This window comes from Sphaerodactylus townsendi, linkage group LG16 (assembly GCF_021028975.2).
Source record: "Sphaerodactylus townsendi isolate TG3544 linkage group LG16, MPM_Stown_v2.3, whole genome shotgun sequence".
Lineage (NCBI taxonomy): Eukaryota > Metazoa > Chordata > Lepidosauria > Squamata > Sphaerodactylidae > Sphaerodactylus > Sphaerodactylus townsendi.
Window position 1 is genome coordinate 7,308,094 of NC_059440.1, and position 24,999 is coordinate 7,333,092.

General features: G+C 49.8%; 2 protein-coding genes across 14 annotated transcripts in view; one reads left to right on the forward strand and one right to left on the reverse strand.

Moving 5' to 3' along the window:
• The window catches only part of ALDH3A2 (aldehyde dehydrogenase 3 family member A2), a 41,126-nt gene extending 29,343 nt beyond the window's left edge, over positions 1–11,783 (forward strand). For 8 of the 12 annotated variants that reach the window (XM_048519028.1, XM_048519025.1, XM_048519029.1 and 5 more), the window contains 4 exons: positions 388–487; positions 4,073–4,308; positions 6,904–7,014; positions 10,218–11,783. In XM_048519028.1, coding sequence (XP_048374985.1) covers positions 388–487; positions 4,073–4,308; positions 6,904–6,987 — 420 coding nt within the window. In that variant the 3' untranslated portion in view covers positions 6,988–7,014; positions 10,218–11,783. Of the gene's footprint in view, positions 1–387; positions 488–4,072; positions 4,309–4,598; positions 4,685–6,903; positions 7,015–10,217 lie in introns of all 12 variants that reach the window. The other 4 variants (XM_048519034.1, XM_048519035.1, XM_048519038.1 and 1 more) reach the window with 4 other exon arrangements.
• A 375-nt stretch (positions 11,784–12,158) lies between these two features.
• The window catches only part of SLC47A1 (solute carrier family 47 member 1), a 39,373-nt gene continuing 26,532 nt past the window's right edge, over positions 12,159–24,999 (reverse strand). For both annotated transcript variants that reach the window (XM_048519040.1, XM_048519039.1), the window contains 6 exons: positions 24,904–24,979; positions 20,519–20,588; positions 20,181–20,313; positions 17,432–17,526; positions 16,140–16,224; positions 12,159–12,634 (listed from right to left, as the gene is read on the reverse strand). In XM_048519040.1, the coding sequence (XP_048374997.1) occupies positions 12,417–12,634; positions 16,140–16,224; positions 17,432–17,526; positions 20,181–20,313; positions 20,519–20,588; positions 24,904–24,979 (677 nt within the window). In that variant the 3' untranslated portion in view covers positions 12,159–12,416. The remainder of the gene's footprint in view (positions 12,635–16,139; positions 16,225–17,431; positions 17,527–20,180; positions 20,314–20,518; positions 20,589–24,903; positions 24,980–24,999) is intronic.

Below are 24,999 nucleotides of genomic sequence, written 5' to 3' on the forward strand. Positions count from 1 at the left end.
TTGTCAGTGGGACCATGACACCCCCTCCCCAGGCAGGGCGATTGCTCTGTTGATGTAAAACTGACCTCTGCTTGCCGCTCTTCCTCTCTCTCTGTGGAGGTTAAGAGCTCGTGTATCTAATCTGGAGGAACCAGGTTTGATTCCCAGCTCTGCCACCTGAGCTGTGGAGGCTTATCTGGGGAATTCAGATTAGCCTGTACACTCCCACACATGCCAGCTGGGTGACCTTGGGCGAGTCACAGCTTCTCGGAGCTCTCTCGGCCCCACCCACCTCACGGGGTGTTTGTTGTGAGGGGGGAAGGGCAAGGAGATTATAAGCCCCTTTGAGTCTCGTGCAGGAGAGAAAGGGGGGAAATAAATCCAAACTCTTCTTCTTCTTCTCTCTAGGTCATCAAAAGGATGATTGCCGAGACTTCCAGCGGAGGCGTGACGGCCAACGACGTCATGATGCATTTTACCCTGCACAGCTTGCCTTTTGGGGGCGTTGGTGAGTTGACAGCCCGTGGGGCAGTGTTGGGGGGGGACCTTTCCCCCACTATTTGCCAAACCCTGTTGGATCGGCAGCTGCGGCTTCCCTGGATCTTGCATGTTGTGCCACAGGAAGGCCGATTTGCTCTGGAGCTTGGGCCCCTTCCGCACACGCAAAATAATGCGTCTTCAAACCACTTTCACAACTGTTTGCAAGTGGATTTTGCCATTCCGCACAGCTTCAAAGAGCACTGAAAGCAGTTTGAAAGTGCATTATTCTGCATGTGCGGAATGAGCCTTGCAGTGGTCCCTGGTGGAGCATTTTGCTGGGTTTTGGGAGCAGAGCATGTTTAGAAAGCCCCTTCCCCAGTTGGTGGGGGGAGAAGAGAGGGCTGCTGTGGACAGAATAGGGAGGGAGTGGTGGCATTCCGTGTGGGGTCTGTCTGCTGGTCTAAAGTGCCATCGAGTTGCACCCGACTTCTAGCAACCCCATCAGTGGGATTTCAAGAGGCGGTTTTAAGAACATAAGAAAGAGCCTGCTGGATCAGACCAGAGTCCATCTAGTCCAGCACTCTGCTACTCGCAGTGGCCCACCAGGTGCCTGTGGGAGCTCACACGCAGGATGTGAAAGCAATGGCCTTAAGAACATAAGAAACAGCCAGCTGGATCAGACCAGAGTCCATCTAGTCCAGCACTCTGCTACTCGCAGTGGCCCACCAGGTGCCTTTGGGAGCTCACGTGCAGGAGGTGAAAGCAATGGCCTGCTGCTGCTGCTGCTCCCGAGCACCTGGTCTGCTAAGGCATTTGCAATCTCAGATCAAGGAGGATCCAGATTGGGAGCCATAGATCAACTTCTCCTCCATAAATCTGTCCAAGCCCCTTTTAAAGCTATCCAGGTGAGTGGCCATCACCACCTCCTGTGGCAGCATCTTCCAAACACCAATCACACGTTGCGTGAAGAAGTGTTTCCTTTTATTAGTCCTAATTCTTCCCCCCATCATTTTCCATGGATGCCCCCTGGTTCTAGTATTGTGAGAAAGAGAGAAACATTTCTCTCTGTCAACATTTTCTACCCCATGCATAATTTTATAGACTTCAATCATATCCCCCCTCAGACGTCTCCTCTCCAAACTAAAGAGTCCCAAACGCTGCAGCCTCTCCTCATAAGGAAGGTGCTCCAGGAAGGTTTTGCCATGGCCTCCCTTTGCAGAGCCTTCCCTGTGGTCACCCTTCTGACCCTGCTTACCTTCCTGGAGCTGGCGAGAGCGGGCCATACCGTTCTGCCTTCCACACTGTCAACAATTAATTTTTAAAAAAGAAGTTGAGTACTACGCTCTGTCTCAGAAAAAGATGTCTGCATGGACAATTTAGGTGCAGCGGTCGAGAAAATTGTATGATTAGGATACAGTCCCAAACAAATGTGAGAATTATCCAGAGGTGGGATTCAGCAGGTTCTCACCAGTTCCCGAAAGTGGGTTACTAATTATTTGTGTGTGCCGAGAGGGGGTTACTCATTGGGTCCGCTTTTCCGTTAGAAATTCCATTAGGTCCTGTTGTTTCCTATGTGGCTGGTTAGCGAAGGTAGAAAACGGGATAATTCTCCCTGTTGGGCTGTTTTAAAAACATGTTTTAGAAATATGGTAAAGTTTCTTGTGTAAGGAAAGTATCCTTCTTTTGATTTCTAGAAACAAAATTATTTGAAAGTATTAAGTAATTGACAGGCAGTCAGTTAGAGGAGAAGTAGTTGTTTCTGTTGGCAGTAGACGATAGGACTTGCTATAATGAGTTTAAATTATGGACAGAAAGATATCAGCTGGAAATTGGGAACTTTTTTTACAGTAAGAGTTTTTTACAGTAACAGAAAAATTATTAATGCCCCTCCCCCGAAATGCCTGGCCACACCCCTGTCGTTCCCCGCCCAGCCCCATGGGTGCTACGCCACTGTTTGAATCCCACCACTATGGGAACCTGTTACTAAAATTTTTGGATCCCACCACTGGAATTTTCTATGATCTTTACGCACTGCGTGTCTGGGGTCGGGGATCCTCCCCTCCCTGGACGCCTTCCTGGCACCGCCCCCCCAGCCCCCCGCAACTCACCCAGGGCCAAGGGGCAAGCCCAGGACGCCGGGGAGAAGAGCTGGCTTATCCAGGAGAGGCTGGCTGGATGTTCAGGGGCCAGCGCCGCAGTGTCGGGCAAGCTCCTGGGCACCCGCAGGGGTAACCCCGTGGCCCCGCTCGCCTGAGGCCCCTGGATGGGGCCGGCAGCCGCCGGGACTGCCCCAGGCAACACCGACGATCTCCAGCAAGGTGGCAAGAGGTCCGACAGGGCCCTGATCACCCAGACAGACCGGAGGCGGAGTCTGGATGCCACCAGTCACAACAACACAAGCCTTTATTGGCATATAAAACAGGACAAAATTTTAAAACCAAACAAGGTTAAGAAATGCAGTTAAAACTACTGATTTCCAGTATAAAACTTGCAACAGTTTCACAAAAGAGCCCATCAGAGCCGTTCAGGAGATTGGGTATCTTATAACACTCATGCCACTGAGAACATTGCAAGAAAATGGAATTCATGTATTTCATGTGTATCTTATTGTATTTAGGGCATAGAAACAGAGAATGGTCAAGTGTTTTGACCGTAGTCATATCACAGGAACAAACTCTTTTAGCACATTCCATATTCTTAAATCTTCCCTCCAGCAGAGCTGATGGCAGCACATTACATCTTGCAGTAGCCAAGGCTCTCCTCTGGGTGGGATTAATCAGCAGACGAAGATATGCTGCCATAATTCCACGCTCGCGTGGGATTAATAATGTAGTCGGAGAACAGGTTGTCTTGGCAGCAAGAGTCAAATTATGAAAATCAAGATCCAAGAGCCTATTCTTAACTAGTCTGAAGGGACACCACCAGTCAACCTCAGGACCAGACAGGCCCAGGTGACTGGGAGAGTGACACGGGGAAGAGGCCTGCAGTTGGCCGGGTGACCCTGGGCCACTCACGGTTCCTCCCGAACTTTCCCAGCCCAAGCAGAGGTAGGCAGGGGCAAACCACCTCTGAAAGTCTTGCCTCGAAAACCCTACAGCAGTGGTGGCGAACCTATGGCACAGGTGCCAGAGGTGGCACTCAGAGCCCTTTCTGTGGGCACACGTGCCCAGAGTCTGTCATGTGGAGGGGCGGAAAATCACCCACCCACCCACCCCCACACACACACATATCTAGGCTGGCCTGGGCACGATCGTTTACCTGGGAGTAAGCTCGGTTGCTGGCAATGGGGCTTGCTTCTGAGTAAACCCTCCCAGGGTCGTGATTCACCCATTTGAAGTGTTGCACGGTTGCTTCACCAAGCTTACTCCCGAAGTACGCGTTTCTAAACTGAAACTTCGGTATTCAGGTTAAATTGCCGTGTTGGCACTTTGCGATAAATAAGTGGGTGTTGGGTTGCAATTTGGGCACTCGGTCTCGAAAAGGTTTGCCATCACTGCCCTACAGGGTAGCCACAAGTCGGCTGTGACTCGACAGCAAAATCCCCTCCCGTCTGCCCCTGGCCCCTCTGCTCCTTGCCCCTGCTGACCGGAGCGTGTCCTTGATCTTTGCCCAGGCAACAGCGGGATGGGGGCCTACCACGGCCGCTTCAGCTTCAAGACCTTCTCCCACCAGCGCTCCTGCCTCGTCAGGTCCCTCAACATGGAAGCCATGAACAAGCTCCGCTACCCGCCCAACAGCCAGAAAAAGGTGGACTGGGCCAAGTTCTTCGTCCTGAAGAAGTTCGGCAAAAGCAAGGTTGGCCTCGTTGTCTTGGCCGTTCTCGGAGTCGTGTTGGCTGTTGTCATCAAGGTGAACATGGGGGAGGGGTGGCTCATCTGGGGCTCTGCAGGGGGAGCTGCTGGGGCTGAGGGGCTGAACGCCAATCCCGAGCGAAGGACCTGGCAGAGTGGGTGCGAGGCAAAGCCAGTTGCTGCCCGGGACCCTGGAGTTCAGCAGCCGGTCGGACTGGCTGATTCTGAGCTGGGCTCGGTGTGTGTCACGGCCTTGTGGCCTTCTGTGGCTGGGTTTTGGCTAGCGGACGGGCACCTGCTGTGCATGCAGGGAGTCCCGGGCTCAGTCCCCAGCGTCTCCAATTCCAGGTGCTAGGAAAGGCTTCCGAGGCCTTCAGGAGCGGCCGCCACTCCAAGCGAACCACCCCGAGCTAGACCCGTCCACTTGATGCAAGGTAGCTTCCTCGATTCCTCTGGGGCTGCGTTGAACTGTCTTCCCCTTAAGTCACCGGCTGACTGTTCTTTTCTGCCTTCCTCACTAATGCCTCCCCATGGAAGGTGCCCAACATGGGGGGGGGGGGGGGGGGGGGCTGCCTTTGAAAGCTGTCTGGAAACTTCAAGTCAGGTTAGGAGCGGGATATAGGGGTCATGTCACTCCTGTGCTGATCTGTTCCGGTTTCCAGGCACGATTCAGAGTGCTGACTCTTAACCGTCAAGGGCTTGAAATGGTTTGGGTGTGTGGGAAAGATGGCCTTCTCTTGTGGGCTGGGCAGTGCCAGTTAAGATCCCTCTGTCTAGCCCAGGGATCTGCAACCTGCGGCTCTCCAGATGTTCAATTGGCCAAGCTGGCAGGGGCTGATGGGATTTGTAGTCCATGAACATCTGGAGAGCCACAGGTTGCAGGCCCCTGATCTAGCCCTTCTGTCTGTGCCCCCACCTGCCAAGATGAGACTGGTGGCCACTGGAGGCAGGACCTTTTCAGTGATGGCCCCATAGATGTGGAAACATTCCCCTATGGATGGTGGTCTGGTACCTACTCGACTCCATTTTAGGCAGCAAGCCAAAACATTTCTTTTAACCCAGGCTGATAGTTAAAAAGATTTAGATCCTGCCAACTGTTTCTATAGTCTGCTTCTGGACTGTGGACTCTTTTTACGAGGATCGTTTTAGCCTGCTAAAAGTTTTAATGCCCCGTGTTTATGCCCCGGCTGCGTTTTTTAAATGTAATTTTAGTGATGTTGTACAGTTTTTGCGATTTTGTTGTTTTTCTGCGTGGGCCGCCTGCACGAGCTCTGGAGATGGGCTTTGGAAGGAAAGATGGACAAGTGCAGGCGTGGGAGGGCTGGTAATTTAAAGAGGCCTAACTGGAGGTGGCAGGGGAGAGCAAACACGCACGCACGCACACACCCCCAGCATCCACCTTCCACAGCCGGACAGTGAGCAGCGGCAGGGAGTTCTTCCAGAAGGCGCCGTGTCTTCTGGAAGCACCAGGGGCATAACAAGGCAAACTGTAGCCCTGGGCAAAACCTGAATTGGATGCTGCCGCCCCCCCCCCCCCCCCCATGGGTGGTCACTCCACCACGACCAAATTTTCTTTTGTACCAGGACGCATTTTTGGACGTATCAGCACCAAAATTTCAGGGTATCATCTGGAAACTGTCTTTATGGGACCCCCCAAGTTTGGTGCAGTTTGGTTTAGGGAGTCCAAAGTTATAGACCTTCAAAGGGGGTGCTCCATCCCCCATTCTTTGCTAAGGAGATGGGGGCTACCCTTTGCAGGATCAGCCATGGACTGAAACCTAATACAAACTGAGAAATGCACCATCACCGGCAGTCTCAGATGCCTAAGTTTGGTGTGTGCATCCATCTGCTCCAGAAATTTACACTTTAAGAATATCTTTGTTCTGCAGTGAGTTTTCTGCATTGCTGTCAATGGGGTTTAAGGCGCATATTTCTGAAGGCACAGTCTCAAAACTTTCGGGGCCTCATCAGGGAACTTCCCTTTTGATCCCCCCCAGGTTTGGTGGGTTTGGTTCCAGGGGGGCTAAGGATTCTGGCCCTCAAGGCTGTAGCCCCCATGTCCTAATCCAGCTCCCATTGGAAACAAAGAGGGATTCCCCCTTTGGGAGTCCATAACTTTGGACACCCTGAACCAAACCGCACCAAACTTGGGGGGGTAGCATAAGGACAGTCTCTTGATGATACGCTGAAAATTTGGTGCCGCTAGCCTAAAAACTGCGCCTCCTGCAGGCCAATAGTGGAAAACCACTAAAAATACCCAAGAACGAACTCTGCATTTCGATGCTCCCCACAAGGTGGTGCCCTGGGCAGCTGCCCACCTTGCCCAATGGGCATTACGCCCCTGGGAAGCACCATTGCTTTGGGGCGATTGTGCTGAGAGTAGAAACCCAGGCCTTCCCTCTGTGCCTCTCGCGGCAACTTTGGCCTGCCGAAATCATCAGGTGAAGTTCCCCGGCACTGAGATACCCCCAGCCGCGCCCTGATTTCTGCCCGTTCAGCTTCTATGAAAAGTAGCGGAGCCGGGCCGCTTGAAAAGGGGACAATCCAAGCAGAGGCCTCGCCCTCCTTAAAATCGTCCTTTCCCACTTTTCCACTTGGGGTGGTTTGGAGGGTGTCAAAGTCACCGTTTCACGTTTTCTGTGGCTCTTTCCAGAACCGCCACTCTGTGCTGGGGCTGCTCGCTGTCTTGGCGGGGCAGAGGCTGTGGAGGCTCGGGAGGGGCTCTTGCGATTCCTAATTCAAAGCCTGCCTGTGTTCTGGGGAGGTAGGCCTGCCTTTCCTCTGCTTAGCGTTTTTCGCTTCCTGATCTTCTGTGGGGCTTGCATGCAAACTGGGACATCTTTGGTTCCCTTCCCTGAAACTCGCCATGTCGGTGTAGGGTGTAGGACCTCTGTGGTTTTGATTGGTTACAAGGTTATTGGGGGGTTGATTGTGCATGGACCGTCGTGAGTTCAAGAGACACTTCAGGCTCCTCTGGAAAAGCATCTGCAGCTGAAAGCTGTTAAGAAGAAGAAGAAAAAGAAGAAGAGTTTGGATTTATATCCCCCCCCTTTCTCTCCTGCAGGAGACTCAAAGGGGCTTCCAATCTCCTTTCCTTTCCCCCCTCACAACAAACACCCTGTGAGGTAGGTGGGGCTGAGAGAGCTCCAAAGAACTGTGACTAGCCCAAGGTCACCCAGCTGGCATGTGTGGGAGTGCACAAGCTAATCTAGTTCCCCAGATAATCCTCCACAGCTCAAGTGGCAGAGCGGGGGAATCTAACCCGGTTCCACAGATTAGAGTACACCTGCTCTTAACTACTACACCACGCTGGCTCTCTGGAATGCGACTGGCACGATCATGATCTAGGTCAGCCTTGGAGGTCCATCTGAACTGCAAGTCTCTTCCTGTTAGAGCCTGTTTTACCACTCAAGCTCCGCCCCCCCTCCCTCCCCCCCCCCCAGGAATCCCTGGAGTTTCCTAGCTCTGCCTTAACAGCTGCTGGCTTGTCTCTGTTCTGCAAAATGAGCCCAGTTCACCTTATTGTTCAGGATTTTGCAATCACTGCTTGTTTTTGTTGTTCGTCTTAGTCCGGCTTTGCCCGCAAAGGAAGGGTCACGCTGTCCTGTTAGACACGGAATGCTTAATCCCGGCCGACAGGGGTACTGATTAGTGGCTGCCCTTCTTGCTTCTGTCACCGTACACTTGCATATGGCCCCCCGCTGTGCTAGCGTGTGACACTGCTTGCAAAGAGCCCGGAGTTCGGAAGAGCACCTGCCTGCCATTCATGCTGTTGCTATCAGAGGGACTGGAAATTAGGCAAAACTAAAATCCAGAGCTGAATTTTGTGCCCGGTTCTGTGACCTGCGGCATCCCTGACTATAGATGATGAAGAAGAATTGGATTTATACCCCCCTTTCTCTCCTGTAAGAAGACTCAAAGGGGCTTACAAGCTTCTTTCCCTTTCCCCCTCACAACAAACACCCTGTAAGGTAGGTGGGGCTGAGAGAGCTCTGAAGAACTGTGACTAGCCCAAGGTCACCCAACTGGCATGTGTTAGAGTACACAAGCTAATCTAGTTCACCAGGCTCCACAGTTCAAGTGGCAGAGCAGGGAATCAAACCCGGTTCTCCAGATTAGAGTGCACCTTCTCTTAACCACTACACCATGCTGGCCCTTAACCACTACACCATTTTGAACTTGCCAAGCTAGCCTGATGGCATTCCTTTATCACAATCCCCCCCTTTTTAAACAATATCCAAATCCAAAGCTTTCTCCAAGCAGCAACCATTGTTTAAAACACTATTTTATTATCCCAAGTGCAGAATGTAACTTAACAAAAAGTAATTCCTGTGCTCGTTGGTACCCACTCACACATTGCTCCTGATCTAGAAGAAGAAGAAGAGTTTGGATTTATATCCCCCCTTTCTCTCCTGCAGGAGACTCAAAGGGGCTGACAATCTCCTTGCCCTTCCCCCCTCACAACAAACACCCTGTGAGGTGGGCGGTGCTGAGAGAGCTCCGAGAAGCTGTGACTAGCCCAAGGTCACCCAGCTGGCATGTGTGGGAGTGCACAAGCTAATCTGAATTCCCCAGAGAAGCCTCCACAGCTCAGGCGGCAGAGCTGGGAATCAAACCCGGTTCCTCCAGATTAGATACACGAGCTCTTAACCTCCTACACCACTGCTGCTCCTACACCAAATCTACACCATTTAATGCAACTCTTGCGTAACTGGGCCCCCATCCAGCTGTTCAAAATCCATGGTTCAAAAACACGTAATGTGTAGCACTGATACAGTTTGTTGATTTCACATACCTTATCTCAGTGCAGCGAACTTGCTAGGTGGCCATTAGCTCCATATCGTAGAACACTGGCGCAGAAGTTGGGAAAATAGTGTTTCCGGGCAGCTTAAGGTTTTACCTCGAGGCCTGCCTGCGTTTCTCCCTTGTCTGTGGCTCATTCCGCACATGCAGAATAGTGCACTTTCAAACTGCTTTCAGAAGAAGAAGAAGAGTTTGGATTTATATCCCCCCCTTTCTCTCCTGCAGGAGACACAAAGGAGCTTACAATCTCCTTGCCCTTCCCTCCTCACAACAAACACCCTGTGAGGTGGGTGGGGCTGAGAGTGCTCCAAGAAGCTGTGACTAGCCCAAGGTCACCCAGCTGGTGTGTGTGGGAGTGCCCAGGCTAATCTGAATTCCCCAGATACGCCTCCACAACTCAAGCGGCCGAGGTGGGAATCAAACCCGGTTCCTCCCGATTCAGAGTGCACCTGTTCTTAGCCACTGCTCTTAGCCACTACGCCACTGCTGCTCTTCAGTGCTCTTTGAAGCTGTGCGGAATAGCAAAATCCACTTGCAAACAGTTGTGAAAGTGGTTTGAAAACGCATTTTTTGCGTGTGCGGAAGGGGCCTGTGTAGAACTTGACTGAGCAAGGTCACTACCAGCCAGGAGGAACAGAATGGACCCAAAGAGACCACGACCCAGTGCAGAGCACTAGATTTGCTTCTGAAGGTCCCAGGTTTGATCCCTGGAATATCCAGTTAAGGGGTCTCTGGTACTGAAGGAGACCTCTCTCTGCATAAGGACCACTGGCAAGTCAGTGGAGACAAGACAGGTGCAGGTAGTCCACACTGGTCTGATAGCCTGAAGGTCCCTGGATGAGTCTCCAGATTTTGAGTCCTGCAAAACGCTTCCTTCCCGAGACTCCAGCACTGCCAAGAGTTGGGACCACGTTCAAGCATCGAATTCTGTCGGGTTGGGGGGGTGGGGTATACAGTAGCGCAAGGGTGGCCAAGCTATGGCGCTCCAGATGTTCATGGACTACAATTCCCATCAGCCCCTGCCAGCATTGGGGCTGATGGAAATTGTAGTCCATGAACATCTGGAGCGCCATAGCTTGGCCATCCCTGTAGCAGCGCATTTCTAACAAAAACTCACTCCCGCCTCTCAATGCGATGATTGATGTTTCAATCTCTGTCTTCCAGATTGGCTTTTCCTGAGTCCGAGGCTACCGTCCATCTGAACGGAAGACCCTGTTGTGCGGGACCGGGGGGGGGAAAGGGGGTGTCGCGCGCTCAGATATGCATTGCTTTTTCTTACTGATGATTAACCGTACTTAGGAAGAATTAGAGCAGCTTCCCCTGGGCTCCTCCTTCTGTTGAAAAGTGTGCGTTAGAACGGGGGAGGGCTGCCGCCATGTCCTTATGGTCTGGAATAACCAGTCTTGACATAAATAGGGGGTTTTCTCAAAAGTATTTTTAGAGAGAGCTTTTTGTGAATTCCGCGCTGAAAAATTTGTGTCGGTGTCCTCCTCTGTTGAAAAAAAGAAAAGAACCTGAATATTTCAGAGGCAACTGAAGATCGGATGCTTTCTCAGGACAGTTTGTAACAGCAATAACAGGAAGGATTGGTTTAGCGGTGGATCTTTCCAAGCACCCCGGCGGCCTTACATCCATGTTTTTTTCTTCTGTCTTCTCAGTTCCATTCCACTTTTAAGTCACTTTTGGCCAGTGGTGTACCGGGCCTAAATGGCGCCTGGGGCCATGACGGCCTCGCCTGCCCCGCCTAGCTCCCCACACACTCACCCCTGCGCCCCACTTATAAGAGTCAGCAGGGAGGCTGGGGCTCGGGGGCGTAGCTTGGACGGGTGGTCCAAGCCAATCACCGCTGAGCCCCGCCCCTCCTGCATCCCTACAGGCCAGCTCCTGCCCTCCCTAGGCTTGGACACACACCCGGCGCCCCCTATGTGACAAAACAACGTGCGCCCGGGGACATGGGATACCCCATGTCCTCATTAGCGGTACGCCACTGCTTTGGGCCTAACGCTGGAGGGTGCTGGCTCTGCCTCTTGATGGCTGGCTGCAGCTTTTGGGCCCCAATCCCACCCTTGCAGGAGCTGACAGGTGAAAGAGGAACAAAGAAGTAGCGACAGGAGAGCTTTTGGGCAGAGGAGCTTCGTGGGTCGTATCCAATATTCTCAATGCGGCATCTTCCCCTGACCCGAGGGGGCTCTTTTTCCTTTCCAGTAGACAGTGTGTGCCAAAGACATTCTTCTTTGGGTTGGGTTGGCTTCTGTCTTGCTACATAATCTCAGCCACGTTTCTTTTCTCATAAAACGGAACTGCTCCAGCCTTTTAATCACAGCTACTGAAATTGTTTTCTAAACAGGCGAGATATGCCTGCCTCCTTACAAATGGGGTGTGTATGTGTGAGGGGCGGGGGTAACAACAGGATTTCTGTGGTTGTGTTAATTCTCCTTCATCACAGCTGATTCTGTCTGGTCGTTGTGGGCAGATGCATTATATTCTGCGTAGGATCGGTAGGTGGGTTTCCAGGTTTTTTTAAAAAAGAATTTCTAGACTCTCTTTTTGAAACACAGCATTCCAATGAAGTATTTTAGACTTTAAGCATAGAGAACTGACAAAATTAGGATCAGAATAAAAAGCTTTATATTGAAACATAACGTCCACCCACTGTTTAACATATCATTAAACTTGCATACGTACTGGAAATAAACACTATTATTGGAAATAAACATCATTAAACCCGGAGTGAATTGAAGCTTTTTATTGGTCTCGGATATTGGCGTTTGGTTTTCGGCTCTTAGCGACTTTTCCCCCTTTCGCTCTAGTGTCATTTGGCTTTGACTGTGTCTGACAGGCCCAGAGTTTAAACTCCACAGGTCACACTCCCAGAAGAAGAAGAAGAGTTTGGATTTATATCCCCCCTTTCTCTCCTGCAGGAGACTCAAAGGGGCTTACAATCTCCTTGCCCTTCCCCCCTCACAACAAACACCCTGTGAGGTAGGTGGGGCTGAGAGAGCTCCGAGGAGCTGTGACTAGCCCAAGGTCACCCAGCTGGCGTGTGTGGGAGTGTACAGGCTAATCTGAATTCCCCAGATAAGCCTCCACAGCTCAGGTGGCAGAGCGGGGAATCAAACCCGGTTCCTCCAGATTAGATACACAAGCTCTTAACCTCCTACGCCACTGCTGTTCCCAGACAACTCATGTGGTCCTGTGATCAGGAGGAGCACTAGTTTGAGGTTTTGCAGGAACAGGATTCAAGTTCTGTCAGCATCTCAGCCTTGGATTGGATGACTTAAAGAACAGCGCGCTGCCTGCAAGCCACTCCGTCCCGCTTCTTTTGTCGATGGGGACTGTTCCCTGCACCATAAATTGAGATGTTTAATCGGTGATCGTGAAGAATCGTGCCATGATTCCCGCAAGCAAAACGGCTAAGGCAGCGGCAACGGCCAGACCCCGGTGCACAATCAGCTGCTTGGTGGTCAGAATGGAACCGACGGTGGAGTAGCCGGGCGTCTCCTGATTCCGAATTTGGTGGTTCGACCCGTCCGTCTTGGTGACGCTCAGCAGAACGACTCCGTTCTCAACATCTGCTTTTGCTGTGGCCCAAGAGACAGACAGAAAGAGGCTCTTAATTTCATCGGTGGGTGCTCTGAAGGTGTGGCAGTTCATTGTGTAGACACATCAGAGTTTGAAATGAATACACCAGATAGACCCTGGGAACGCTTGAGAGAAAATAGTCCCTCACGAACGGGACTGTTCAAGGGGCAACTTCCTTGCTTACCTGTTGATTCCCAGGTTCGATTCAAGAGTTTGGCTCTGACTTTTAAAGCCCTTCACAGCCTCCAGGCTGTTATCAGACCAACCCACGGTGGGTGGGTGGGGCTCTGTTTTAAGACAACAGTTTCTCTACCCGTCTTTGGTGCTCAACAGTACTGAGCCAGAATGGGGCCCCCATTCTCTGTATTGGGTAGTATAACAAAAATAGAAACTATATGCCATTAAAGGTTGAATTGAATTGAATAAAGATAGAAAAATCTTGTCTGGACTTGCCTTCGCCCTCACCTAACCTTGCATGATTGCCTGCCGCTCCCTTCCTAAACAGATTAAAGCCAAGATCATATCGCCTTGGGAACCTCACTTTCCACCTCCAGCCCTAGACTATTTGTCTTACTAAGGAAGAAGAAGAGGAGTTGGATTTATATTTATTTATTTATTTATTTATTTATTATTTATTAAATTTATAAGCCGCCTCATTCCCGAAGGGCCCGAGGCAGCTCACAACACGGCTGTTTCAACAGCAAATTAATACAACATAAAATAACCCATTAAAACTCAGCAGCAATTAATAATGAATAATTAAAACAGCAATATCCCCCCTTCTCTCCTATAAGAGACTCAAAGGGGCTGACAAACTCCTTTCCCTTCCCTCCTCACAACTGTGAGGGAGGTGGGGCTGAGAGAGCTCCGAAGAACTGTGACTAGCCCAAGGTCACTTTGCTGGTGTATGTTGGAGTGCACGGGCTAATCTGGATTCCCCAGATAAGCCTCCAAAGCTCAGGCGGCAGAGTGGGGAATCAAACCCGGTTCCTCCAGATCAGAGCGCACCTGCTCTTAACCACTGCGCCACTGCTGCTCCTCAAAGACAAAGAACTTGCTAATGCCATTGCTCCAAGTGTCCTGCCAGTACTTTGCTAATCTCAAACTCCTTCCTCTGACCGATTTCTCTTGAAAGACCACCTTATTTACATTTTTATTGTTTTGCAGCCTTGATTGAGTCGCTCCCTGGCTTAGCCCATTAATTCTAAGCACCAAACCTAAATCTCAAGTACTTTGCCCGTCAGCTTAAGTTTCGCCGCTCATGTTGATCACTTCTCTCCTCTTTCCTTGGAAAGGCAGGACTCTCCTTTGTCTTGGGAGATTAAGGGTCACTCTGTATAACCCTGAGGGTCCCCTTTCCCTATAACAGTGATAGTGAACCTTTTCGAGACAGAGTGCCCAAATTGCAATCCAAAACCCACTTATTTATTGCAAAGTGCCAACACGGCAATTTAACTTGAATACTGAGGTTTTAGTTTAGAAAAAATGGTTGGCTCCAAGGCATTCGTTACTCAGGAGTAAGCTTGGTGAAGCAACTGTGCAACGCTTCGAATGGGTGAATCACGAGCCTAGGAGGGTTTACTCAGAAGCAAGCTCCATTGCCAGCAACCGAGCTTACTCCCAGGTAAAGGATCATGCCCAGGCCAGCCTAGATGTGTGTGTGTGTGGGGGGGGTGATTTTCCTCCACCACCCCATGACGAACCTTGTGCACGCATGCCCACAGAAAGGGCTCTGAGTGCCACCTCTGGCACCCGTGCCATAGGTTCGCCACTGCTGCACTATAAGAATCTACCTCCCAATAGCCAGTGTTCAATAGCTCTGGACACCTCTCTGTTGATATTATGCCCAACACACTGTTTCTTCTGCCAGAGCTAGCACAAGTTGCTCAGCTGTGCTAATCGGTGCATTCCACTCCAAGATCAGGTGACTATAACCCAAACCCCCAATTCCTCTGCTATTCCCAAGCTGTCCCCTCAACACTGCTTAGATCTCAGGGCTGTGTGCGTGCTCCGCTGCTTGAATTATTGTTTGCTAGGACATCTGTTATTTTTCCTTTAATAGTTAAACTTTATTTTGTTCTCCTGCAGATTTCTTGAAAAAACAACTTTACGTATACGTAGGCAACAAAGATTCCGAGCTTGCCCAGCCCCTCTCATTAAGCTAAAGGTCTGCTCTTGCTAATTCCCCAGCTATAAAAGGGACAGACCCTCATTTCAGGTAACAGGACCACCTATTTGATGGAACACTTCCCCTTGTCATCTGCCCCAGGGAGTTCCACAATCAGGGCAAGGAGGCTGCGGGGTCCCCTGTTTGTGTCCACCATCTGTTGTTCAAGGATATACTGCCTCTGAACAGGAAGCTCTCTGAGTATAATTGTCACTGCTTAGACCCCTCTACAATGAATTCACGCAATTCCCTTACAAAGCTCTCTAAGCTCTCAGCTATCCTTACATCAAACTGCAAATTTTAATTACATCACATGCCAGGGCCGGAGCAAGGGGGAGCTACGCCCGGGGCATGTGTGCACCCTGCCACGCCCCTGCCCTGAAATGCCCCCAGAATGCCCTTGCACCAGTGCGCGCCCGGGGCATCACACACACACATACCCCATCCTCCTTGGCATTACGCCACTGTCACATGCAGTAAGAGATGATGGCCACAGGCAATAGCATCTCTAACACCAGTAGGGAATCTTAGTAACTAAAGGAGTCAAACAAGGCTGTGTTTTTGGCGCCTTCTTTCTTCAATTTGTTCCTTAACGGCCTTGCTCCCGCTTTAAGAACTGTCGATTCACAATGTCCCATCCTAGGAAATGAGCCATTGCCAATACTACTCTGTGCAGATAACGCACTCTTATTATTCCATACCAAGGTCGGTCTAATCCGCCTTTTGTTTAACTGCAATGAATATTGTGTTAACAATTTGTTATCAACTAACCCCCTTAAATCTAAGATTTTGATTTCTTCACGCACCTTCAAGCTTACAAATTGGTCATTTGGATAGCGACACTATCGAGCAGGTTTAAGTTCTACAAATATTTGGGCATAAACTTTCACTACAAAGTTAACTGGATAAAACACAGGGAGAGTAGTCAAGGGCTGTAAAGGCATTTCTGCCACTGTCGTAAAATGCTTTTTTCCCAAGAGTGGCAGGTTTATGCCTGCAGACGTAAAGGTATTTAACTCCAAGGTGACTCAACAACTTCTCTATGGGGTTCCCTATGGATTGATGCCTGGCACATTTCAATGGAGTGAATACAATCTAGATTCCTTTATAAACTATTTGGGGTCTATGCTATCTGAAGTGGCTTAGAAGCAACTGCCAGCAAATTTGTCACTGAGGGTTGCGGTCACCCAATGACCAGAGTGGATCTGATGATTGACAGTTGGGTTGGGAGGGGGGACGGGCCAGTGCTATGAAGTAAAACCTCCTTGGGAATTCAATATAGCTCCTCTCCAGGGATGACCGATTCTGACCCACCCTGTCAAAGCGCCATTCCATACCTGAGAAGGGAGCCGCCTTAGCGGGAAGGGGAGCAGAGTTCGAATCTTCCAGTTGCTTTGGAGTTAATCCTGCACGGTGCTGGGCCTGGGGAAGATCCAGATAATCCCTTTAAGACAAACTATTTTATTTATTTTTATTTTCCCAAAGCGGTCAGGCTGAGGTAGTTAACAATAGATTCATAAAGCATGATAGAAACATACTTATAAACTAAACTGTTAAAACCTAAATTTTAATGTAGATTTCAAATCCACCTATCAAACAAGCCCGTCCTGTGTGTCCATATGACAAAGTCCAAAAAGGTCAGCAATGTGATGCGCTTTATCCCTGTCCTCTAGGTTCTCTGTCTCCCGCATTAAATGCAAAAATTTGAGACAAGTGAATCCAGAAGTGGGATCCAGCAGGTTCTCACAGGTTCCCGAGAGTAGGTTACTAATTATTGGTGTGTGCCGAGAGGGGGTTACTAATGGGTGATTTTGCCACGTGATTTTTGCCTTAGTTACCCCCCTCCTCTCAGCAGTAGCGCGCAGAACTTGAAGCAGTCCAGCAGGAGGTGCACCGGCGTGTGTGGCAGCCTGCGCCTGCGTGCATTCGTTTCCCGCCCAAGGACCGGCACAGCGGCTGCGTCCTTGCCACAACCCCGCTCATGAATGCCCCGCCCCCGGAATGCCCGGCCACGCCCCCATCGTGCCCCGCCCAGTCCCATTGGCGCTACGCCACAGCCACCACCATGGGAACCTGTTACTAAAATTTTTGGATCCCACCACTGGGTGAATCTACTCATTTCCTTGCTCCGCTTTTAATATTATTGGCGTTAGCCTTTTCATTGTATCTGTCTTGGTTGCTGCCATTCCCACTAAGTTGGTATCTTTTGCAGGCGTTTTAACTTGATCGATGCAAAAATAAAGTGTGCATCAATTTGAGAGAATTTGCCACAAGGAAACAGAAAGCGGTGCGAGGTGAAAAGGCCTTGTGGGTCCCGTTCACAAAAAGGAGAACCAGACTCCAAACAAGGGAGTTGAAACGGTGTGGCAGAGGCGTACCGCTCAGGGGGACATATGGGGTCAAGGTCCCTGGGCTGCAGCCATTTAGTCATGGGGGCAGAAAATCACCCTCACGCCCCTCCTCTTTCCCCCCAGGTCCATACACTGACTTCAAGACCTGGTGCAAAAAACTGGGAGGGCGGCCGCCCGGGGGGGGGGGGGGGGGGCTCAGATTTTGGACCAGGCTACATTTCCCCTAGATACGCCTCTGCGGTGTGATCATAACATTTGGTTGCCTGCCTCCTTCTTACCTCCTCCGCTGCCTGCTTCCAGTTCATCCGGGCAAAGTAGATGATGCAGCAAGTGGACGGGATGAGGGCACAGATCAGCATGCCGAGCCAAAGCCCTGCAGGGGGAAAGAAGCCCAGTCAAAGGGGGACTCTGCCTGTTTCCTGCCCCTTTACTCCACTTGCACCGCAGAGCTACTTTTTGTTTGAGGGCTGCCAGCGAAATCCTCACTAGGCCTGATTTTAAAGGCAGCAACCTGTTCAGGTGTCAGCATCAAAGTGCCGTCAAGTCCCAGTCAACCTACGGTGACTCCAGCAAGGGGAATTCAAGTCAGGTGAGAAGCAGAGGTGGTTTGCCGCCTCTGCAGAGTCTTCCTCGGAGGTCTCTCTTCCAAGCTCTCACCCTACTGAGCTTCAGATTGGGCTATACCAGGGGTAGGGAACCTGCGGCTCTCCAGATATTCAGGAACTACAATTCCCATCAGCCTCTGTCAGCATGGCCAATTGGCCATGCTGGTAGGGGCTGATGGGAATTGTAGTTCCTGAACATCTAATGAAGCCGCATGGAGTTCCCTACCCCCAGCTATACCTATCATGTCATCGCTTCCCTTCCCCATGCTAAGTGCAGAAGGAGGAAGGTACACACGCAAAGTGAAAATGAAGAGAAACTTGTACCCCATTGCACTCAACAGGCTGCTACAATGTGGCTTCCAAAAATTAGTTCTCCCACTGGAGTAGCAATTTACTTGTAAGTAACCAAAATAATTTTATAACTTTACAAACAGTAACAAAATGTTTTGGAAAAATTGTTTACAGCTAGCCAGATCCGGGAGGACAGCGCTCTGCAATTAGTTTATTCTTATGCCTCTCGAGATTATAACCATTGTAGTACTTTGAAAAACCCTGACCTGCCTTTAACAGCCGTGAAGTTTAACGAGGCCAGTTAATTATCTAGAATCTGGCAACTGTTATATTTATATTTAGATTTCATTGCCGTGCCGTTCTAACTTGTGTGTATATATATATATATTACTCCAATGGGAGAATGTAAACAATTTTTCCAAAACATTTTGTTACTGTTTGTAAAATTATAAAATTATTTTGGTTACTTACAAGTAAATTGCTACTCCAGTGGGAGAACTAATTTTTGAAGTCATTATTGTAGCCCAGTGGTGGCAAACCTTTGGCACTCCAGATGTTGTGGACTACAATTCCCATCAGCCCCTGCCATTTTCATCTTCCCTTCCCCAGCATTACATAGTAGGTAGAGAAATAGGATCCTCAAAGAACAAATGCAGACGAGTAATATTAAGAAAATACAGATGTTTCTGGAAGTCCGTTAACAGAGCAGGAGCTTTTGTAGGTGAGTACCACCTGGATCGGTAAAAGGATCACAGAGAAGTGCAAGAGCCGCAGCTGGCTGAAACACCAGTAGCTTCTGCTAAAGCCCTGCTGTTCTTGCTTAGGGCTAGGGTGCATAAGTCACCTCCTAGGTATGCATTTAATGATCTACTACTGAGGTGAGAAACGCCCGCTTGTGCCAAACTTGATGTTCCTGTCAGCCTGGTGCTAAGCTCTTCCTTCCCCTCCTCTTTTTTATTTTTCGTTCCTTCTGCTGCAGTGCATCTGGAGCAGGGGTAGGGAACCTGCGGCTCTCCAGATGTTCAGGAACTACAATTCCCATCAGCCTCTGTCAGCATGGCCAATTGGCCATGCTGGTAGGGGCTGATGGGAATTGTAGTTCCTGAACATCTGGAGAGCCACAGGTTCCCTACCCCTGATCTGGAGGAACCGGGTTTGATTCCCTGCCTGCCGCTTGAGCTGTGGAGGCTTATCTGGGGAATTCTGATTAGCCTGTACACTCCCACACACGCCAGCTGGGTGACCTTGGGCTAGTCACAGTTCTTCAGAGCTCTCTCAGCCCCACCTACCTCACAGAGTGTTTGTTGTGGGGGGGAAGGGAAATGAGTTTGTAAGCCCCTTTGAGTCTCCTTACAGGAGAGAAAAGGGGGGTATAAATCCAACTCTCCTCCTCCTCCTCTTCTCCTTCCTTCCTCCCTCTCTTCTTTCCTTCCTTCCTTCCTTCCTTCCTCCCTCTCTTCTTTCCTTCCTTCCTTCCTTCCTTCCTTCCTTCCTTCCTTCCTTCCTTCCTTCCTTCCTTCCTTCCTTCCTTCCTTCCTTCCTTCCTCCCTTCCTTCCTCCCTCCCTCCCTCCCTCCCTCCCTTCCTTCCTTCCTTCCTTCCTTCCTTCCTTCCTTCCTTCCTTCCTTCCTTCCTTCCTTTCTTCCTTCCTCCCTCTCTTCTTTCCTCCCTCCCTCCCTTCCTCCCTCTCTTCTTTCCTTCCTCTCTCCCTCCCTCCCTCCCTTCCTCTCTCTCTCCCTCCCTCCCTCCCTCCCTCCCTTCTTTGCTGCCTCCCCTTTCTCAGTTCCTTTTCCTGTTATTTTCAAAACACTGCAGCATCTGGAACTTTAACTGTGGTTTTATATAGTTATAAAAATGTGCAGTTGTTAAGAAACTGGAGAGAGAACAAGCTCTGTGTGGCAATCCGGATCTCGCCTCTGCTCCCAACTCACTAAGCAACCTTTGCCAAGACAGCGCGTCCGGCCTGTTTAATAAAAGGGCTTTGGGTTTCTGAAAGTACCAGATCAGTGCTCCGGTGCCTTGAAAAATCTTTCTTTCACCCCTGAACGAGCAAAAGAAAATTTACTACCCTGCAAAATGCATTGCCTGAACAACCCCCCACCGCCCCGCCCCGGCATCCCCAGTGCAGGTACCGATGAGTCCAATTTTGACCACGAACAGCAGCACCACCACGATCGGCAAGCCCACCACGTAATAGCCGAGGGCGTTGAAAATGGCACCCAGTTTCTGCTTCCCAGTCCCACGTAAAATTCCACTGCCGGAACTCTGCAGAAAGGAGGAGGAGAGGTTCAGACGACTCCTTGCGGGGTTTGTCGCAAGAGGTGGCAGGATTGGCATCGAAATGGAACCGCAAGGTTGTCAGATGCGGTAGCGTACCCAATGGAATCCTGCCCACAGTATCTGCCAGACGGGGAGAGAGCCATCTACCCCCCCCCCACACACACACACACAGGGCAGTAGAGAGACTTACGCAAAGGGCTTCAAACAAGTGGAAGACGATGTAGACCGGCATCACCCAGGCCACGAGGGCGATGATTTCTCTATTTTGGAGAAAGAAGAATTAACAGGTTGGTACCTTAAGGACTAAACTGCCCTCCTTACAGGCTGAGGAGACTTAACTGTGTGCAAGACGCCACACGCTCTCCAACCAGCAGGCATATCCTCTGACTGCAATCATCTTGAGGGCTGGCCTGATTTGCAGTGGTTTGATCAAACCCTACCGGGTTTGATTCCCCGCTCTGCCACTTGAGCTGTGCAGGCTTATCTGGGGGAATTCAGATTAGGCTGTGCACTCCAACAAAGGCCAGCTGGGTGACCTTGGGCTAGTCACAGTTCTTCTGAGCTCTCTCAGCCCCACCTACCTCACAGGGTGTTTGTTGTGAGGGGGGAAGGGCAAGGAGATTGTAAGCCCCTTTGAGTCTCCTATAGGAGAGAAAAGGGGAATATAACATGCCCTTTGAACCACTTGACCAGGGTCCCCAGCAGGGTCTCTCCGGGCACCATGGTGCATGCCAACACCACCTGGGTGCTTGTGAGGAAAGTGGGTGGGGGCAGAGGGTGCTCCGTATTTGATGGGCTGTGCAGATTTAAAAAAAACGTTACTTCAGCAGCAGCTGCCAACGTGACGGGAGGATGTTCACTGCACTGTGCGTACGCAAGAAAATATTTTTAAAATGTTCATGTGAAAGGCAGCTTGTTGTTGTTGTTGTTTTATTATTCATTTATTTATTTATTGATTGATTGATTTGACTTTTATACCACCCACCCCTGGACTGCCTGAAATGTTGAAGAGTTACTATTAGAGAGATGCATGATCTCACTTCCTGACATTTTGTGGCCAGTTCCACCTCCCGTGGCCGACATTTTGAAGATGGCTCTCGCAGCAGCCATTTCATGCTCACCGCCCTGCATCAAAATTCCAAATGTGCCTGCAGGCTCAAAGCGGTTGAGGTCACCGGGCCTTTTCCTTTCCTAAATAACATACATCAGCCCCACGGTTTCCACAAATTGCTTAGAAAATGCACTTCATAAGAACATAAGAAAGAGCCTGTTGGATCAGACCAGAGTCCATCTAGTCCAGCACTCTGCTACTTGCAGTGGCCCACCAGGTGCCTTTGGGAGCTCACGTGCAGGAGGTGAAATCAATGGCCTGCTGCTGCTGCTGCTGCTACTGCTGCTGCTGCTGCTGCTGCTGAGCACCTGGTCTTTGCTAAGGTATTTGCAATCTCAGATCAAGGAGGATCAAGATTGGTAGCCATAGATTGACTTCTCCATAAATTATGCCCAAGCCCCTTTTAAAGCTATCCAGGTTAGTGGCCATCACCACCTCCTGCGGCAGCATATTCCAAACACCAATCACACGTTGCGTGAAGAAGTGTTTCCTTTTATTAGTCCTAATTCTTCCCCCCAGCATTTTCAATGGATGCCCCCTGGTTCTAGTATTGTGAGAAAGAGAGAAAAATTTCTCTCTGTCAACATTTTCTACCCCATGCATAATTTTATAGACTTCAATCACATCCCCCCTCAGACGTCTCCTCTCCAAACTAAAGAGTCCCAAACGCTGCAGCCTCTCCTCATAGGGAAGGTGCTCTAGTCCCTCAATCAAACCTACCTCACAGGGTGTTTGTTGTGAGTGGGAAAGGGAAAGGAGATTGTAAGCCCCTTTGAGTCTCCTATAGGAGAGAAAGGGGGATATAAATCCAACTCTTCTTCTTCTTCTTCTTCTTCTTCTTCTTCTTCTTCTTCTTCTTCTTCTTCATCGTCAATGTCTGGGTTGAGATTCCTAGAGATTTTGGAGTGCAGCCTGGGGAAGGTGGGAGTTGGTGAAGGGAGGCCGACTTCCAAAGTGGTCCTTTTCTCCGGGGAAACTAGCCACTTTAACCTGGACATTAGTTGTAATTACAGGCACTCTCCAGCCATCGCCTGGAGACTGGCAACCCTAACCAGAGGGCATTGTGTGGTTGCTGAGAAAGGGGCGGCAGCTGAGAGATGACTGTGGAATATGGGATGCAGTGCTAGTCATCAGATCTCAAAAAGGCACAGCAAAACTGTGAAAGTACAAAAGAGGGCTGCCAAGTTGATGGAGGGGTTTGAAGTTCTTTTCCGGAGGGAAAGTCTATAAAATTTAAGTCTATAAAATTGTGCATGGGGTAGAAAATGTTGACAGGGAGAAATTTCTCTCTCTTTCTCACAATACTAGAACCAGGGGGCATCCATTGAAAATGCTGGGGGGAAGAATTAGGACTAATAAAAGGAAACACTTCTTCACGCAACGTGTGATTGGTGTTTGGAATATGCTGCACGGGAGATGGTGATGGCCACTAACCTGGGTAGCTTTAAAAGGAGCTTGGACAGATTTATGGAGAAGTCGATCTATGGCAGTGATGGCGAACCTATGGCACGGGTGCCAAAGGTGGCACCTTTCTGTGGGCACACATGCACAGAGTTCATCATGTGGGGGTGGGATGGAAAATCACCCACACACACACACACACACATCTAGGCTAGCCTGGGCACAATCCTTTACCTGGGAGTAAGCTCAGTTGCTGGCAATGGGGCTTGCTTCTGAGTAAACCCTCCTAGGGTCGTGATTCAACCATTTGAAGTGTTGCATGGTTGCTTCACCAAGCTTACTCCCGAGTAACATGCACCTTGGAGCAAACCGTTTTTTCTAAACCAAAACATCAGTATTCAGGTTAAATTGGCATATGGGCACTTTGTGATAAATAAGTGGATTTTGTGTTGCAATTTGGGCACTGGGTCTCGAAAAGGTTCGCCATCACTGATCTATGGCTACCGATCTTGATCCTCCTTGATCTGAGATTGCAAATGCCTTAGCAGACCAGGTGCTTGGGAGCAGCAGCAGAAGGCCCTTGCTTTCACATCCTGCACGTGAGCTCCCAAAGGCATCTGGTGGGCCACTGCGAGCAGCAGAGTGCTGGACTAGATGGACTCTGGTCTGATCCAGCAGGCTAGTTCTTATGTTCTTATGTTCCTATGAGGAAAGGCTGATGATGTATTGTCAAACACTATCACAGCTGAAATCAAGTGGCTGTTGTGGATTTCCCAGGCTGGGTGGCCGTGGCCTGGTAGTTTTTTCTCTCGGTGTTTCATCCTCATCCATGGCTGCTGTCTTTGGAAGCCTATCACAATAAGATGTGCCATAGAGAGACATGCCTCCGCAGATGCCAGCCATAGACTCAGGCAATACATCGGGAGCAAAAACAACTTGACCACAGCCAGACAGTCTGGAAAACCCGCACAGCCAAAGTCTGACGAGTCTGGGATTTCTCAGTTTAGAAAAAAGGTGGCTGAAGAGACATGATGGGAGATTTATAAAATTAAGCACTAGGGAGGCAGACGGGGCAGGCCTTTTTCCCCCTCTCCCTGCATACTAAATTCGGGGGAACAGGTTCAGAACAGACAAAATTAAATACTTTCTAATTCAAAGAGTTACTAAACTGTGGAATTCACAGCCAGCAGAGGTAATGACAGCTACAAACCTAGATGATAGTTGATAGTTCCATGGGAAGGTCAACTCAATGCATGGCAGCTGTGAAAAAGGCAAACTCTATGCTGGGGATAATTAGGAAAGGAGTTGATAATAAAACTGCAAGGATTGTCATGCCCTTATATAAAGCCGTGGTGCGACCGCACTTGGAGTCCTGTGTTCAGTTCTGGTCGCCACATCTCTAAAAGGATATCGAAGAGGCAGAAAAAGAGCAGAGAAGGGCAACGAGGATGATTGAGGAACTGGAGCACCTTCCTTATGAGGAGAGGCTGCAGCGTTTGGGACTCTTTAGTTTGGAGAGGAGATGTCTGAGGGGGGATATGATTGAAGTCTATAAAATTATGCATGGGGTAGAAAATGTTGACAGAGAGAAATTTTTCTCTCTTTCTCACAATACTAGAACCAGGGGGCATCCATTGAAAATGCTGGGGGGAAGAATTAGGACTAATAAAAGGAAACACTTCTTCACGCAACGTGTGATCGGTGTTTGGAATATGCTGCCACAGGAGGTGGTGATGGCCACTAACCTGGATAGCTTTAAAAGGGGCTTGGACAGATTGATGGAGGAGAAGTCGATTTATGGCTACCAATCTTGATCCTCCTTGATCTGAGATTGCAAATGCCTTAACAGACCAGGTGCTCGGGAGCAACAGCCGCAGAAGGCCATTGCTTTCACCTCCTGCATATGAGCTCCCAAAGGCACTGCGAGTAGCAGAGAGCTGGACTAGATGGACTCTGGTCTGATCCAGCTGGCTTGTTCTTATGTTCTTATGTTCTTATAATGGATTCAGAGAAGAGAGGTCTGTCAAAGGATAGAAGCCATTGTAACTGACCATGTTACTCACTCATCACTGGTAAATATGTAAGCCAGGACATCTTTTGCAGCTATCAGGACGACATCCATCATGAGGGCAAAACCCACTGGGAAGAAAGGAGACAGC